Source organism: Molossus molossus, unplaced genomic scaffold (assembly GCF_014108415.1).
Source record: "Molossus molossus isolate mMolMol1 unplaced genomic scaffold, mMolMol1.p scaffold_m16_p_22, whole genome shotgun sequence".
NCBI classification, from domain to species: Eukaryota; Metazoa; Chordata; class Mammalia; order Chiroptera; family Molossidae; genus Molossus; species Molossus molossus.
In genome coordinates this window covers 38,494,196-38,511,309 of record NW_023425358.1, presented here as the reverse complement: position 1 = coordinate 38,511,309, position 17,114 = coordinate 38,494,196, and the positions used below count along the sequence as shown (strand labels likewise).

Genomic DNA, 17,114 nt, shown 5'->3' with positions numbered 1-17,114 from the left:
TTCAGGCCAGCTGCTGTGGCTCAGTGGATAACTGTCGCTCAATGCACCAAGAGCTTGCAGGCTAGATTCCTGGTCAGCACATGCCTGGGTTTTAGGCTCGATCCCTATTCCTCAATCTAACAAAAAGCAGTAAACCATTAAAAAACTACCCTAGTGTTTAATAAACTATGAGTTTCAAAGAGGTGTACTCTATATTAACTTGTAGATTTTCTCTTTGAGAATTTTATAACATTTAAAAGATTTCCAACATTCATTCCATTCATATGGTTCTTCACCTGCATAAATTTGTTTAAAGGTATGACTTACAGCTGACGTTTCATAGGGTTCACCACATTCGTAGAGTTCCTTTGGGCAAGCATTATGTATTTCATGTATAAAAACTGCTTTCTACGGATACCCTTCCACATGCTGTGCCTTTCTTAAGGTTTCCATTCAATGAGTTTTCTGGTGTATGGGATGATTTCATTTATAGTGTTTCTCTTCTACACGAATTTGCTTCTACATGTATTTTTTGTGAACTAACTTTAGAGCAAAAGTTTCTTACTTTTAGTTCATCAATATGTCTCTCATCTGCATGAATTCTCTGATGCATAATGAGCTGTGACTTCCAACAGAAAGCTTTCCCACATTCAGTGCATTTACAGGGTTTCTCCCCAGTATGAGTCCTCTGATGTGCACTGAGAATTGATTTCTGAGAGAAGGCTTTTCCACATTCATCACATCCATAGGGTTTCTCCCCTGAATGAGTCCTCTGATGTACAATGAGCTGAGATTTCCTAATGAAGGCTTTTTCACATTCACTGCATTCATAGGGTTTCTCTTTTGTGTGCATTCTCTGATGTACAATAAGCCGTAATTTTCCACTGAAGGATTTCTCACATTGACTGCATTTATAAGGGTTTTCCCCTGCATGAGTTCGTTCATGTACAATGAGTAGTGACTTCCAAATGAAGGCTTTCCCACATTTATTACATTCATATGGTTTTTCTCCTGAATGAGTTCTCATGTGTATAATGAGGTATGACTTGCTACTAAAGGCTTTCCCACATTCACTGCACCGATAAGGTTTTTCCCCCGCATGAGTTCTCTGATGTGAAATGAGCTGATCTTTCCTATTAAAAGCTTTCCCACATGCACTGCATTCATAGGGATTTTCTCCTGTGTGAATTCTCTGGTGTACAATGAGTTGTGAATTGAAACTGAAGGATTTCCCACATTCATTACATTCATGTGGTTTCTCTCCTGTATGAGTCCTCATGTGTATAATGAGGTAGGACTTGCTCCTGAAAGCTTTCCCACATTCACTGCATCCATAGGGTTTCACACCTGTGTGACTTCTCTGGTGCACAATGAGCTGCGACTTCAAACTGAAAGCTTTCCCACACTGGTTACATCCATAGGGTTTTACCCCAGTGTGTGTTCCCTGGTGTACAATGAGCTGTGACTTGAAAGTAAAGGCTTTCCCACATTCCCTGCAACCATAGGGTTTCTCCCCTGTATGGGTTCTCTGATGTACCAGAAGGTTTGACTTTGTATTAAAGGCTTTCTGACATTCACTGCATTCATAGGGTTTCTCTCCTGTATGAATTCTTTGATGTATAATGAGCTGTGACTTCAAACCAAAAGTTTTTCCACAGTCATTGCATTCATAGGGCTTCTCCCCTGCATGAGTTCTCTGGTGTGAAATGAGCTGATACTTACGACTGAAGGCTTTCCCACATTCCCGGCATTCATACGGGCTCTCTCCTGTGTGAATCCTCTGATGTATAATGAGTTGTGAATGAAAACTGAAGGATTTCCCACATTCACTGCATTCATGAACTTTCTCTCCTGTATGAGTCCTCATATGTATAATGAGGTAGGACTTGCTCCTAAAAGCTTTTCCACATTCATTGCATCCATAGGGTTTCATTCCCATGTGACTTCTCTGGTGCACAATGAGCTGCGACTTCAAACTGAAAGCTTTCCCACACTGGATGCACCCATAGGGCTTTACTCCTGTGTGAAGCCCCTGATGTACAATGAGCTGAGACTTGAAAGTAAAGGCTTTCCCACACTCACTACAACCATAGGGTTTCTCCCCTGTATGGGTTCTCTGATGTACCAGAAGGTTTGACTTTGTATTGAAGGCTTTCTGACAGTCACTGCATTCATAGGGTTTCTCTCCTGTATGAATTCTTTGATGTACAATGAGCTGTGAGTTTAACCCAAAAGTTTTCCCACAATCATTACAACCATAAGGTTTCTGTCCTGAATGAGTTCTCTGGTGTGAAACAAGCTGGTCTTTCCTACTGAAGACTTTTCCACATTCACAGCATTCATAAGGATTCCCACCTGTGTGAATGCTCTGATGTATATGGAGCTGTGAACTGACAAGGAAAGTTTTCCCACATTCACTGCATTCAAGTAATTTCTCTCCTGCATGACTTCTCTGATGCTCAATGGGGTGTCCGTCACATTTGCAGACCTTTTCCTCTGCATGAGTTCGCTGATGCACTACAAGGTGTGATTTACTGCTGAAGACCTTCCCACAGTAACTGCACTGAAATGGTTTTCCTCTCACATAACTTTGTTGGCACATGAGTTGTGACTTCTTGTGGACAATATTTCCTGATTTATTACTTTCACAATATTTTATTCCAAAAAGAGTTTGTTCATGTTCATGGAGGAATGATTCCCTTCGTGCATAAAACCCACTGGGATTCTTTCCACCAAAATTACTACCGAAGTTTGTATTAAATTTCAAACTCTTCCCATGTGTGCCAAATTTATAAAGCTTCTGTCTTGAAGACACATAATTTGTAGTAAGAACACACAGGTTTCCAAATCCAATACAATCATAGTAATTTGCCACACTTCCAGGCTTGCCTCGATTTTCCTGATACCATTCCATGTGATTATCAATTTCCCAGACGTTGTCTAGAAATAAAAAATATGTCATAAATAATAAGATCCTGGTATATCATAAAATTGCCTTAAAAATGCCATGTCATGAGGTTTTTGTTTTAGATAACACATCTGAAAATAAGTAAAATCTGAAGTGGAAATGTCCACAAACTCCTGGGCACTGGGGAAAACAAAGCAAAACTAAACATAAAGACAGGCATAGATAGGCAACTGACAATAATTAAACACTGTTTTGAGTTCACAAGGTTTGCATCATGGGTAAAAAAGGCAAATAAGGCAAAAGAAAAAATAAGCAGTCTATAAAGAGAATGGATGAAATCTTGAATCATTAGAATCATTTAATAAGTAACTGTTGAATACTCAGTGTGTTCCAAACAGTAGAAAGCTCAGGAGAAAAAGCAAAACACATTGCAAATTAGCTTTCCGTCCTCTCAGAAATAAAGTTCCAATAAATACCCAGAGAAAAATGAAAATAAACAAACAAGAAACATCATCATGATGTTCCATGGCTGAGGATAGGAAAAAAGCTATCCTAGTAAAAGCTTCCAGGGAAACAAAAAAGTAAAAAACAAAATAAGCCCTGGATGCTGTGGTTCAGTTTGCTGGAGAGTTGTCTCATACACTGAAAGGTCGCAGGTTTGATTCCTGGTCAGGGTGTTTACTCAGGTTGCTGGTTTGATTCCCAGTGGGCATAGGAGGCACCTGACAGATGTTTCACTCTCACACTGGATGTCTCTCTCTCTCTCTCTTTTCCCCTCCCCTCTCTCTATAATCAATAAAAACATGTCCTCAAGTGAAGATTTAGAAAAAAACAAAATAAAACCCCACAAGATGCATTTAATGGATCAAAATTTACTATGGCATCGGCCTCCTTAGCATCACGAGAGAAGAGAACATTCAGAAGTACAAACATTTCAGAGGCACAGGTCTCGCAATTTATATCAAATGCACCTTTCACAGAAAGCTGCTGGAAGAGGCTGTTGCTCCAACAAAACAAACCAAGAAAAAACATTGAATAGAATATAGAAAGGGCACATACCTTGGTTGCGGTTTGTCCCCGACCCTGGTCAGGGTCGTGTAGGAGACAACCAGTTGATCTGTCCCTCTCACATCAATGTTTCTCTCTCTCCCTCCCACTCTACCTGAAGATAAACAGAAGAGTATCATTGAGTGAGGATTAAAAAAAAGAAAGTGTACAGGCATGTCTTGAGTTAAACTAGTTTATTCTAGGGAAGATGAAATTGACAGAATTACTAGTTTTGGTGAATATACCAAAAGAATATTTAGACACATGAAGAAGAGTCTGAGTTTGAATTACTTATAACTATATTAATTATAAGATCAGAGACAATTGGGCTGAGAAAACAACTGAAGAGAAAAAAAATTTTATAAGCAAAAATTAACTACTGTATACTTCCATGATTTATCTGTGAACAGAAGTGACAGCTGTAAAGATGTGAAAACTGAAGACTGATCTAATCAAAAGTATTAAGTTAAGATGGTACGGGGTACAGGAAGACAGAACGTATGATGGGCACAGGGTAGAAGAATTAAATCTCCACCCTTCCTTACTGACTGATCATCAAGGTGCAGTAGAATAACCTGGTCACTTAGATATATGGAGGTAAATACAATAAGGAAGACCTAAAAAGGGTAAAAGTGATATTCTTGGAATAGCAAATAAAGAGGGGGGTGGGAAGAAAGAATGCTATTAAATTTTTTTTAAATCCCAAAAGCCAAAGATACACAATAGATAGGGAACAAGACCCAGGACTAAGGCCTCTGGCACAATGACAAAGGTTTGGAGGCTGATAGAAGAGAAAGGGTAGAGCTGATCTAGAGTCCCAAATATGCTGACCAAGACAAATGGAAAAGGGTATTACGAGAACAAAGCAGCAAGTCAGGTTTGCAGACAGCATACAAGAGGATCTTAACAACCCATTCCAAGTTTCCCTGCCTCCTAGGTCTGTTCCCTCTTATTCCTTTTGCACACAACCTTCCCACATCAATTCCCAAATGGGGCAGTGCCTGCCCCTGGTTGCATGGATAAGTGAATATGGGCACTTTTGAGTATCACAATGGTATGCAAGGGACTGTTACTGGTTACAATAGGGTCCTAACATGACACGTTTCCATCGAGAAGAAAACAGACCAGTGAGGCACAACCTTTGCCCTGGAGTCTGCACTGCTCAGGTCTGGATGTGGGGGCTATTGCTGCAAGTTTTCAGAGCTCACGGACACTCAACCTTGCTGACCATCCGCTCCCACACTTTCTCCTTCCAACCCTTCTGTTGCTGGTGCCATTCCATCCTTCCTTTTCCTTACTTCCCAGAAAATCTAATGAATTTTCTTTGGTGCATTCTCTTTGCAACAATAGTGGCAGAAAGATAAGATTATGGTTGGAATTTCAAGGGAAAGTTAAAAAAATTCAAGAAATCGGAAAAGGATACAAGAGCCAGTGAATAAAAGACAGGAATTCATATATTTAAATATTATTCAAATATAATTAAAGACTATATTAAACATGATTATTGGCTATGGTATGAAGGTAAACCCTCAAAACTAACTTGCACCCTAACAATTGAGATTCTGAAGCTACAGAAAAGCATTCTGCCCCATGGTCATCTGGAGTTCGGATGCGGAAATGAGAGCTGACCAGGACAGAGGGAGTTGGGCACAGCTCGTCTGACCAGGGGTTCACGGCATGAGGAACCTACGTGGTGACTGCGACGTGGTCTCCACTGCTGCTGCTCTCCCCAGACGGAGAGGCCCCTGCTGTTCCTCCCTGCACTTCTCTCTCACCGTTGGTATTTGTCTGGCTGGTTGTATGTGGGTAACTTACTTTAATTATAGGTCACTAGACCATAAAGAACTACCACCAGGTCTGAATGGGAGCAAAGACTCTCGCTAATATAGCACAAAAATGAAAGCAGGGTGGCAGAATGTGTGTGAAGATGGAGGGGAGAAGTGGATGATGATGCTTGCTGCGCAGGATGCACAGTGCTGCCTGCCCGGCAGTCTCCTTCCCGCTCCCTGGCTGGCAGAAACTTATTTGTTTCCTGTGCTTCAAGCCTAGCGTCAGTGAGGGTAATGGTGACCCCTCTCCAACCCCCTGAAGCTTGAGTTATCAGAGCCAACAGGGGTGTCCCTTCGCCCAGCCAGTCTTCTTAGGGGTATGTGATAAACATCTAGCCTACTGAACACAGGAAGTCTGCTGGCGCTTCCTGAGACAGGTTTTCCTGTCCTACCCCACTGGCCCTGGCACAGCTGCACGTGTGCAAGGACCCAGCAGCCATGGGCAGCATGGAGAAAAGGGCTGCCACGCCTGGAACAGCAGGGGACAGGTGGGCTTTTGCTGGTTCACCGAGACACTCCCTCAGCCGTCCTAGAGCTGCCCCACGTCTGGACACCTGTGACCTGTGAGCAGGAGTCACCTCTGCTCAAATGGGTGACTTAAGGTTTAACACAACTGCGCTGAAACGATGAGGATCAGGAAGGCTGATGCTGAGACACCCTCCAGGCCTATGAAAGGAGGACGGGCTCCAGGGGACGGCTACAGCGAGGTCGGGAACTGACAGAAACGCAGTCCTATAAACGTGACGGATCAGTAGAGCAAGAAATGAAATAATGTTGGTCTTGTGAGTGAAAATTGAGAAGATGGGGGACTTCTATTTTTTATAAAAGTCAGAGGGCTTTATTTTATTTTATTAACTTTTTATCTTTATTGTTGAAGGTAACACAGATGGGACTTCCTTCTGAAAGGACCAAGATACTATCCGACTATGAAAACCCAGGGAAAAGAATGGCGCGTGGAGACTGATGCCGAGTCCCCGCACCAGGAACGAGCAGAACAGCCAGCAGCAGTCGAGAAGAGTACTGGCTGTGGGCAATGGGGGAGGCGAACCCGGTTTCTGAGAACAAGACGAGGGAGGGCACAGGCAGCAGGTGCCAGGGGACCAATCACACCCAGCACCGAAGAGCAGATGAAAGAGGCACAGACTGTCAATTATCAATAGAAAAGAAAGAGCTTAAATATTCAGAACAGAAGTCTTTTAAAAGTTACAATATACCAGTCCTGGCTGGTAGCTCAGTGGTCAGAGCATCAACCAAGCACTGAAGGGTTGCAGGTTCGACGTGCGGCTCCAGACGGGCGCGTGCAGGAAGCAACCAATCGGTGTGTGTGCGTGTGTCTCTCCCTCCCTCCCTCCCTTCCAGTCTCTCTAAAAATCCATGGAAAAAAGATATCCTGGGGTGAGGATTAACTAAGAAAAATGGTTACGACATACGAGGAAAGTGAGGCATCTAAAAACAAAGACTCCCATGGACTCAGAGGGAACAGCAAGAGCAGCCTGTGAAGGACGAGGAGAGTGAGCAGGTCTCTGTGCAGCAGGACAGTGGGGGCAGGGCTGCTGCTTGAGGCAGGCTCGGGGAAGGCTCGGGGCAGGGAAACCACACAGTGCGATGCTGCGGGAGGCACTCAGCAAGGACAGGGACAACGTGGCAGCGATCAGCACGCAGACACATGGAGCAGTGGGCTCAGTGAGAAGGAAGGAAGTTGAGACTGTTGTTGTGGGATACAGTCTAAGGGATTTAAAAATATATTTAGCCCTGGATGGTTAGAGCGTCAGCCCACGGACCAGAGAGTCCCTGGTTTGGTATCCACTAAGGACACAAACCTAGGTTCCAGTTTGTCCCCGACCCTGGTTGGGGTCGTGTGGGTGGCAACCAGTCGATGTCTCTCTCACATCAATGTTTCTCTCTCTCTCTTCCTCCCTCTCTCCCTCCCACTCTATCTGAAGATAAGTGCAAAAATGTCCTCAGGTGAGGAAAATAAATAAATAAATAAATAATTAAATAAATAAAATAAAAAACAGAAAGGAAATAGAAGGGATGTGGAAGGCACATCAGGTGCTGTCAGGGAGAAGCCTGCTCAGCATGATGAAGTGAGTCTGCTACGAGGGAAAGGAGAGGGCTGAGCAGCCAGAGGAGAGTAACGATGAGAGAATGGTTACGGATGAGACAGTACAAACTTGAGGTGCACATCACTCTAGAACTCACACCAGTTCTAAATAAAAATAAAAAATGTATGTGGCGTGATCAATCACCTGGATGGCCTTGACTTGGATTCTGGCCCTGCATCATCCACAGCTCTTCTTGTTCCAACTGGAAGATGACATCAGGTTTGGTGTGCTGATACCCTGAGAATGGAAAGTCACAGATAAGAGACCAAAACTGCCTAAAATTCAGGGATAACGAAGGATGGGGAAGATCTGGTTAAGACGCAGGATGATGAAGCTACCCTTTTGTACTCTGGCTAATCAAACATCGTTACATTTGTATATTCTGATGACAAAGGAAGACTAAGAAAAACGGGCCTTTAACAGAAGTCTAAGCTCACTAAGCATTTCATAAAAGCCCACCCCTCCCAGCGCTAAGCAGCTGAGCAGCAGCCTGAAGAGCACTTACCCAGGGACACCAGGTTGCTATAATTCTCCAACGTCACACTCCGGTACAGGTGCTTCTGAGCGGGGTCCAGCAGTTGCCACTCTTCCCCAGTAAAGTGCACAAACACATCAGTGAATGACAACGGCCCCTGAAAGAGCACAATCCCAGTCAGTCTTGGATTATCTTACTGTGTTTATGGGAAACAACAGACTACTTAACTAGGGTTTTCATTAATTACATTCTTTGTGATAAAAGCAAGAAATGAGCCCTGGCCAGATTGGCTCAGTGGTTACTTGGGTTCAGTTCCCGCTAAAGACATGTACCTCAGTTGCAGTTTGTCCCCGGCCCTGGTTGGGTCGTGCAGGTGGCAACCACTCGATGTGTCCCTTTCACGTCGATGTTTCTTTCTCTCTCCCTCCCTCCCTCTCTCTCTCACTCACTCTCTCTCTCTCTCTCTCCCACTCTATCTGAACAACAACAACAAAAGGCAAGAAATGACTGAAACCCTCCCCGTCAATAAGTACTGTATGAGTCAGCCCTTCACTCAACATGTGAGAATATCAGGTTCCAGTCTTCAGTTAGCTGCAGATGACAGAACAGCAGGTGAAACAAATTCCTGCCCAAAGTGTTCAGCAAAGCACAGGGAAGCCCAGCGAAGCATGTGCAGATGTGACTGGGAGTCAAAGGAGCTAAAACAGAAGCACAGAGCACAACATGGGAACAAAGGAGAAAGCCAGCGATGCCGCTCGGTGAATACGCATGAGTAGAACACAGAGATGCCACAGGTCGATTCCAGACCACCACAATACAGCGGATATCACAATAGTCACATACGTGTTGTTTCCCAGAGCATATAAAAGTTATATTTACACCACACTAAAGTCTATTAAGTGTGCAACAGCATTATTTCAAACAAAAACAAAAAAAGATGTATATACTTTATTGGTAAAAAATGATAACATCTGAGCTTTTAGCAAGTCATAATCTTTTTGCTGGCAGAGGGTCTGCAATATCTGCCCCAGCCGGTGTGGCTCAGTGGTTAAGTGTCGACCATGCACCCAGAGGTTGCTGGTTCGATTCCCAGTCAGGGCACACGCCCAGGTTGTGGGCCGACCCCCCCTGGGGGGGGGAGTGCAGGAAGTGACCAATCGATGTTCTCTCTCTCATTGACGTTTCTCTCTCTCTCCCTCTCCCTTCCTGTCTCTCTAAAATCAATAAAGACAAAAACATTTAAAAAAAAAAATACTGCCTTACAACAACCAGAATGGCTCAAATTAAAAAAATGAATGACAACCCTGGCCGGTCTGGCTCAGTGGTTAGTGCGTTGGTCCGCGGACCCATGAGTTGCGGGTTCCATTCGGATCAAGGGCACGTACCTTGGTTGCAGTTCATCCCCAGCTCTGGTCGGGTCGTGCGGAAGGCAGCCAGTCAATGCGACTCTATCATATCAATGTTTCTCTCTGTCTCTCTCTCTCTCCCTCCCTCCCACTCTATCTGATAATAAGTAGAAAAATATCCACGGATGAGGAATAAAAAACAAAAACAAACAAACGAACAACAGTCACCGTTGTGGACACCTCAGCCCAGCTTCACAGTGTAAAACACGCAGGAGCATGGGTGCCCCTGAAGCAGGTGCTCAGTGAAAAGTACGAGCAATACAGCAAGATGCATGAGCACACACAGCACTGACGACACACGTTACAAACACACTGACCAAAGAATACCCGTAAAAACTAAATAATTTTAGCAGGGGGACAAAAAGGAGATGGAAATGGAGTGTGGGGAAATCAGGAAACGTGTAAATACAGATAGAAAGGAACCTTTTAGGAACCATAACAATAAGCAGGCCACAAACTAAGGAGTGTTAACAACCGTGCAAACTACGAATCACATCCCCTTCTCTACCAAAAGAGTAAATAAGTGAATAACAGTAATAAAGAAGTGATAATCAAGAAACAAGCAACTCACCTCAAACTCAGCAGTTTTCAGCTGCTCCTGAGAAATAAATAGCCACTCTAGGATCTGCTCTGTCTTGTGGCTCTTAAGCCTCTGCTGGGGTTCTCTAGGGAGAGGCCTTTGGTCAGGGGTCCCTTGACCCACTGTGGGTTCCTGACTTTGGAGCTTTCTGATCCTCTTGTCTGAACTATCTCGTTCCAGGAGGGGTGGGACCTGTAGACTCAAGAGCAAACCACTTCAGTGAGCATATATCCTCTGGGCCCCAACCCTGATCTCTTTTGCTAAAGAACATGTTTGCAGGGGAACAGGCTGGGTGTTCTGCAGAATGTGGTCATGGCCACTGTGGGGCAGAAGGAAGACAAATGGAAATGGGAAACCAAATACACCAATGACAGCCCCCACCCCAGACTCTCCAAAGGCTTCATGAACCTCACAAGCACAATGACCACCCTGAGATTTAAACAACTTTGGGCAGCCACTTAAATAAGAACCTGATACTAGATGCTCAAAATTAAACTCTGTTTTAGGTGGGGTGTACACCAGTGATATAGATTTTGAATAACATAGTCTATTTCAGTTAGAGTTCCTTCTCTTTAGATGTCCATGAACAAACTCACTTAACCTCTCCCACTGATGGCTCCTTTTTGTAGTTAAAACATTGAGAGTAGAGTGAGATCAGGGTAGCACTGTAATTTTTTAATCTCCAAAAAACTCAAAAAAAGCCACAAGAGATCTACCAGAATAGTAAAGGGAAAAGCCCAGATACCTACAACAAACAGCACCTAAGTGACAGGTCTCACAAACCTCAGGATATGGGCAGATGTGACCCAACAGCACAGGGGAAACGAGGAAGATTCTTCAGGGGCCACACGCTGCAGGTCTCAAGTCACCAGTAAATGTTCATCCCCAACCAGAGGGCACCTCCCGTGAGTGGGATCTGAACAATGATCCTCAGGCTCAGAGCGGTAGGGAACTAAGTGACCTGACAGTGCTGTGGGCATGTGAGAACAGGATCTAAGAGATAGTCAGTGGGAGAGAGTGATGGGAGGAGATAAAGAGGGAAATATCCAGAGGAAACTTATTCCAGAAATTTTCTTAAAAACAAAATACAATTATGTACATGTGAGAAAAGGCATGTTGAACTCTAGGCAATGGCTTGAGGCAGAAAAAAAATGCTTCTTGACAAAGCTCAGCAATGAGTCAGGTCAGGCATGTCTGTATATGTGTGTCTGATACTTCCAAAAGAATCACTGAAAAGATGAACTAGAAACTGTAAAAAGGGTTGCCTCTGGGGGAGAGAAAAAGGGCGGAAGGAATGAAAGCAAGGCTTGTCTGAATATATCATTCTGCAGTTTTTGGTGTTGTTTTAAAATGTTTTTTATTGATTTTTTAGAGAGAGAGAGAATGAGGGAGAGAAAGATAGAAACATTGATGTAAGAAAGGAAACACTGTTTGGCTGCCTCCTACTGGGGATCGACCCTGTAACCCAGGCCTGTGCCCTGACTGGAATCAAACTGGGACCTCAGTCCTTGGGATAACGCTCATCCACTGAGCCATACTGGCTAGGCCACCCTTCTGCAGTTTTACATTTTGAATCATATAAATATTTTACATGATCAACGAGAGGGCAATCATAATGTTAAAAATTAATGTCAACAAATGCATTTGGTTATCAAATTGGAAGTAAAGCAACAAAAAACAATTTTTCAGACTTTAACACGTGGCATTTGTATACTCTTTCGATAAAATAAGCTATAAAAACCAATGAACTCTATGTAGTATCCCTGTTAGTAATAAACTGTTATTTTAAAACCATTGTATGTATACTGTAGGGTATGACCCTTGTAACTGGGGATGGGGCCAGGGTTTCTTTCTGGAGTGATGATGATGTTCTGAAATTAGGTAGTGGTGATATTTGCACTACTATGTGAAGACAGAATTCAGCCCTCAGCTGATGTTTCACTTTCCATGGTCCACTACGGTCCAAAACCATTAAATAAAAAATTCCACAAAATAAACAATTCTCAGGTTTTAAACTGCACTATTGCGCTATTTTAAATTGCAATGTTGCGCTATTCCAACTCTTTCCCACGCAGGACGGGAATCAACCCGTGTCCAGCATATACATGGCTGTGTACCTCCCACCTGCTACTCCTCTTCGTCATCTGCTGGGCCGCAGTGCTGCGATTGTGTCCAATTAACCTTTATTTTACTTAATGACGGCTCCAACACGTAAGTGTGGTGATGCCAGCGATTCGAATATGCCACAGAGTGGTCATGAAGTGTTTCCTTGAAGTGGAAAAGGTTGTATGTATTGGTTAAAACTCAGCATACTCAGGGTTCGTACTGCCCCGGTTTCAGGCATCCACTGGGGGATCTTGGAATGTTGTCCCCCTCCCCGCGAATTAAGGGGGGCTACTGTACTAACAACAACTGAATGACATACTTTAGCCGGATGCGCTTTTATGGCATTTCAATTACACCTCAATAAGGGTCTATGACACGAGTAATGTTTTACTTCAGTGGCTATTATCTCGGTAAGTTTCGCAACAATCCTGTCATCTGGACATTTCCAAGCCCTGGAGGAGCTGGAATGTGCGCACGTCAGCCCCGGGGCAGCTGTCCACAAAGGAGAGGAAACCGACTCACCCAGATGGCGGCTGTGCGGACCCTGGTGGCCATGCCCACGCCGTCGGCGTGCCCGCGGAGGTGGCGGGCGAGGCTGCGCGAAGAGGGGACGTGAGGGAAGGTCTCAGCGCGGCCCCACCCGACGCCGGGGGCCCTCCCGCCCGAGACAGGGGCCAGGAGCACCGACACCTGCCCACCTCCGCTCCATCCCCACCCGCGCGGGCCCGGGGGAGGCCTGACTAGTCGGTACCCTCCGCCGCCTGGCAGTGAGGGGTTCGACACGTCGGCTCCTCCAAACCCTGAATGGGGCGAGGGGGGTTGGGGGAGACGACGGCCCTGAGGGAAAACGTGGGTGGTCCACTCCGTTTCGGTCACCTCGAGGGGCAACGGCTGCGGGACACCAGCCGCGGAACGATGCTCTGAGGGCCTGGCGGAACCAATGGCCACCGATGGGGACGCACAGGAAGTGCGTCATTGAGACCGAGGACAGAACGAACTACAACTCCCAGAAGCCTCTGCGGGAGCGCCTGGCGCACGGGGTGGGGCTGAGAGCGAGGGCCGGGGCGGGGCTGTGCTCTGGGGAGCGGGCGCTGTAGGTTTTAAATAACGTAAAGAATTAAGTGGACAGTGACAACAAACACAGCAGTGGTGTTAATTAAGTGTACTAAGGTCCCTTTTTGGTAAAAGCCCTAATGTACACTTTAATTCAAAAATGTATAACAGCATAACATTTTTATAAAATTTGTTTTCCCAAAGGGGGGGTTTAAATATGTCAACATTTTACACGTGCCAACCTTTTACAAGGTAATGTTTATTTTTCATATTACAGTAGTTCATTTTGTATGACCCTCTACCACATGCCACACACTTGGTAGTTACTTCTCAAATGAAGCTCCCACATTTACTACCTATGCGATTCTGGGAAAATTAAAATTGCAAACTCAAGTTGCCTTAATTATAGGGGGTATAACATTATTTTCCTGAGTTACAGAAACAATCGACCGCATTAAAGGGTTTAGCTGATTGGCTACCTCATATTAAGCTGTCCATATATAGATTAAAATCAGAAATTACTACTACTATTAGCGTTCACTTGCAGCTGCACCTTTTCTTCCCCCAAAGTTCCTGGTTTTCTGAGTATTTTAAAATCAAATTTATTGAAGTATAATTTACATACACCAAACTGGGTCGTATGGAGGGTGTTTATGCTCCTGTCTGCAATTACTCTGCCACCCTCAGCCACCGGCAGCCACTGATGTTGTCATTATAGACTGCTTTCTAAATGTATACATGGGCCCAGCTGGTGTGGCTCAGTGGCTGAGCATCCACCCATGCACCCAGAGGTCATGAGTCTGATTCCTGGTCAGGGCACATGCCCAGGATGTGCACCTCATCCCCAGTGGGGGGCACGCAGGAGGCGGCCAATCTATGTTCTCTCACATCGATGTTTCTCTCTCTCTGTCTCTTAAAGAAAAAAAAAATCAATAAAGAGAAAATGTTTTCTTAAAAAAAAAAAAAGCTTTTGTTATCCTAGGTCTTTAAATTTCCGTATACATTTTTTTATTAGCTTGTCAAATTACACACAACTGCCTCTGAACTTAAAAATTAATTTGGGGAGCCCTGGCCAGTTTAGCTCAGTGGTTAGAGCATCAGCCGGTGGTCCAGAAAGACCCAGGTTCGGTTCCTAAGAGAACACACCTCAGCTGCAGTTTATCCCCGACCCTGGTTGGGTTGTACGGGAGGTGTTCCTTTCACATCAATGTTTCTCTCTCTCCTTCCCACTCTATCTGAACAAAAAATGGAAAAATGTCCTTGGGTGAGCATCAAAAAAAAAATTTAATTTGGGGAGAATTGGCATCTTAACAATATTGAGTTTTCCCGTCCTTGACCACGGTGTATTAGTCCATTTATCACATATGTCCTCTATTATGTGATCTTGAATTTCAGCAGTTTTACACTTTGTACTGTACAGACCTTGCTCATTTCATTACATTTATATTTCCACATTTTTATATCATTGTGAACGATATTGTATTTACTTCATTTCTAAATTGTTCAGTGCCAGTACATAGAAATGAAGTCACTTACTGCATATCTTGTATCCTGTTATCTTGACCAACTCCCTTCAAGTTACTTGTAGATAAGAACTTTGAAGACAAAACATCCCATCACTGATGACACTGTTTTCCTGATCCTAAAAGTAGTATGTATTCTTTGAAGAGTTTGGAAAGAAAAGTAAAGGGGGGAAAAAGGAAAAGGAACAGTAAATGCTAAGTCCCCCAAGATGTAGGTTAACTACTATTAATATTCTGACAAGTTAGTTTCGAGCAAGATTCTTTTCATTTTTTACAGTCCATTTATTTTTTACATGAGTTTATTGCATATTTACATTTATCATGCTTTTTCATAGCACATGACAGATCAACATTTTTCCTGTTGCCCATCTTTGTTTGTATAATCTTAATGTCTACATATTACATGGATACATTATAACCATATTACATTTTTATACTGTAATTTTTGCACTGTCATAGTAGTGTTTCAGTTATCATCCATGGACACACACATATCTTCCAACATTCCTTAGATTAAAAATAGTAATATTGTTACTCACCAACACATATAGTATTCCCTATGTGCCAGGCATTGTTTTAAGTACATTATACATATTATCACACTAATCCACACAACTCTGAGGTAGATACTAATAGTACCTCCATTATACAGTTGAGAAAATTTGAGCAGCAGTAACTGAGGGACCTGTGACCTAGGTCTGGGTCTGACTTCACTCAAAATGTGACCCCTGCCCTGGCCAGTGTGGCCCAGTTGGTTGAGTGTCATCTTGTGCACAGAAAGGTTGCCAGACGGATTCCCAGTCAGGACACATACCGGGGTTGTGGGTTCGATCCCCAGTTGAGATGCATAAGGGAGGCAATCAATGTTTCTCTCTCACAAGGATATTTCTCTCCCCTTCTCCCTTCCTCTCTCTCTAAAAAAAACTATGAAAACATATTTTTAAAATATGTGAGCCTGAGAAAACTCACAGTGTCTCAATGAAGAGCAAGAGTTAGTTTCACTTTCCTTGTAGTTCTAAAGTCTCATGATTCTAACAATCTTTTCTAGATTTTTTTTCAAGTGAAAGATATAAAGATTTTGTCCTGTTGGTTTCAACAATATTTATCATTCAAAAGTCAATCATCCAGCATTTAACATGTATATTCTTTGCTAGAAAATGGCAAATTATGGTCAGTCCCTACACACAGGAAAACCATTTGTACTATAAAACAGAATTGAGATACAGTCTCTTACTAAATCTTTTCAGGGTCATGCACTTATCAGAAAATCTAAAGATTAGGATCCTGTTCCAAGAAGAGAAAACCTTTGTATGAAAATAATTTTGCATAAAATATTAAAATATGTTCTTTGATCCTTGGAAATGAATTCATTCACTCACTATGGGTCTGTGATATCCTCAGGTTGATAAGTTCTAAAAGGGAAAAATGTGTATAACTAGAAGAGAACTGAGAACTCAAGATAGTTCTTATTAAGACTCAGGAAGTTCTAAGTTGAATGTCAGACACCAGGTGGGGCAATAACCATACTGATAACCACAGTCAACAACTGTAAAGCACTTAATATGCCAGGCACTGTTCCAAACTGTCTCTATGTTCACTCATTTAACTCTCACCAAGATCATACAAGGTAAGAAATGTTTTCCCTAATTTACAGAGCAGGACATCCATAAGTTAGGCACTGAGGACCCAGAAAGCATGCCCAAGGTCACCGAGCAAGTTTAGGGAAGAGGTGGAATTTGAACTTAAGCCTAGTTTAAGCTTATGTTTTGAACCACCAAGTCGTCTTTATAAAGATGAAAGACTACTTTGGAAGGACGGTACCTTTGGGTAGTGCTGTTGTTTATTTCCCGAGCATACGTGCTCCAAGAATTGCCCTGGTACCTGCTCCTACTCAAATGGAGACCCTCCCTGGTGTGTTCAAATACCCAAAGCTCCTCTGGGTCCCAATGTCCAAAGAATAACTGTTTTTATTTTTATTTTTTTATTTTTTGTACAGACAGAGTGGGAGGGAGAGAGAGGAAAAGAGAGAGAGAGGGAAACATCAATGTGAAAGGGACACATCGAGTGGCCACCACCCGCACGACCAACCAGGGCCGGGGACAA

General features: G+C 43.5%; 1 protein-coding gene across 1 annotated transcript; it reads right to left on the bottom strand.

Annotated features, from left to right (window-relative positions):
* Positions 1-171: 171 nt before the first annotated feature.
* Positions 172-10,538, bottom strand: LOC118639881 (zinc finger protein 268-like). The gene is made up of 4 exons (XM_036276485.1): positions 10,321-10,538; positions 8,374-8,500; positions 8,013-8,105; positions 172-2,919 (listed from the first exon to the last, which is right to left on the bottom strand). Exons 3-4 carry the CDS (start codon positions 8,047-8,049, stop codon positions 467-469), a joined length of 2,490 nt encoding a protein of 829 aa, XP_036132378.1. The 5' UTR covers positions 8,050-8,105; positions 8,374-8,500; positions 10,321-10,538; the 3' UTR covers positions 172-466.
* Positions 10,539-17,114: the final 6,576 nt, after the last annotated feature.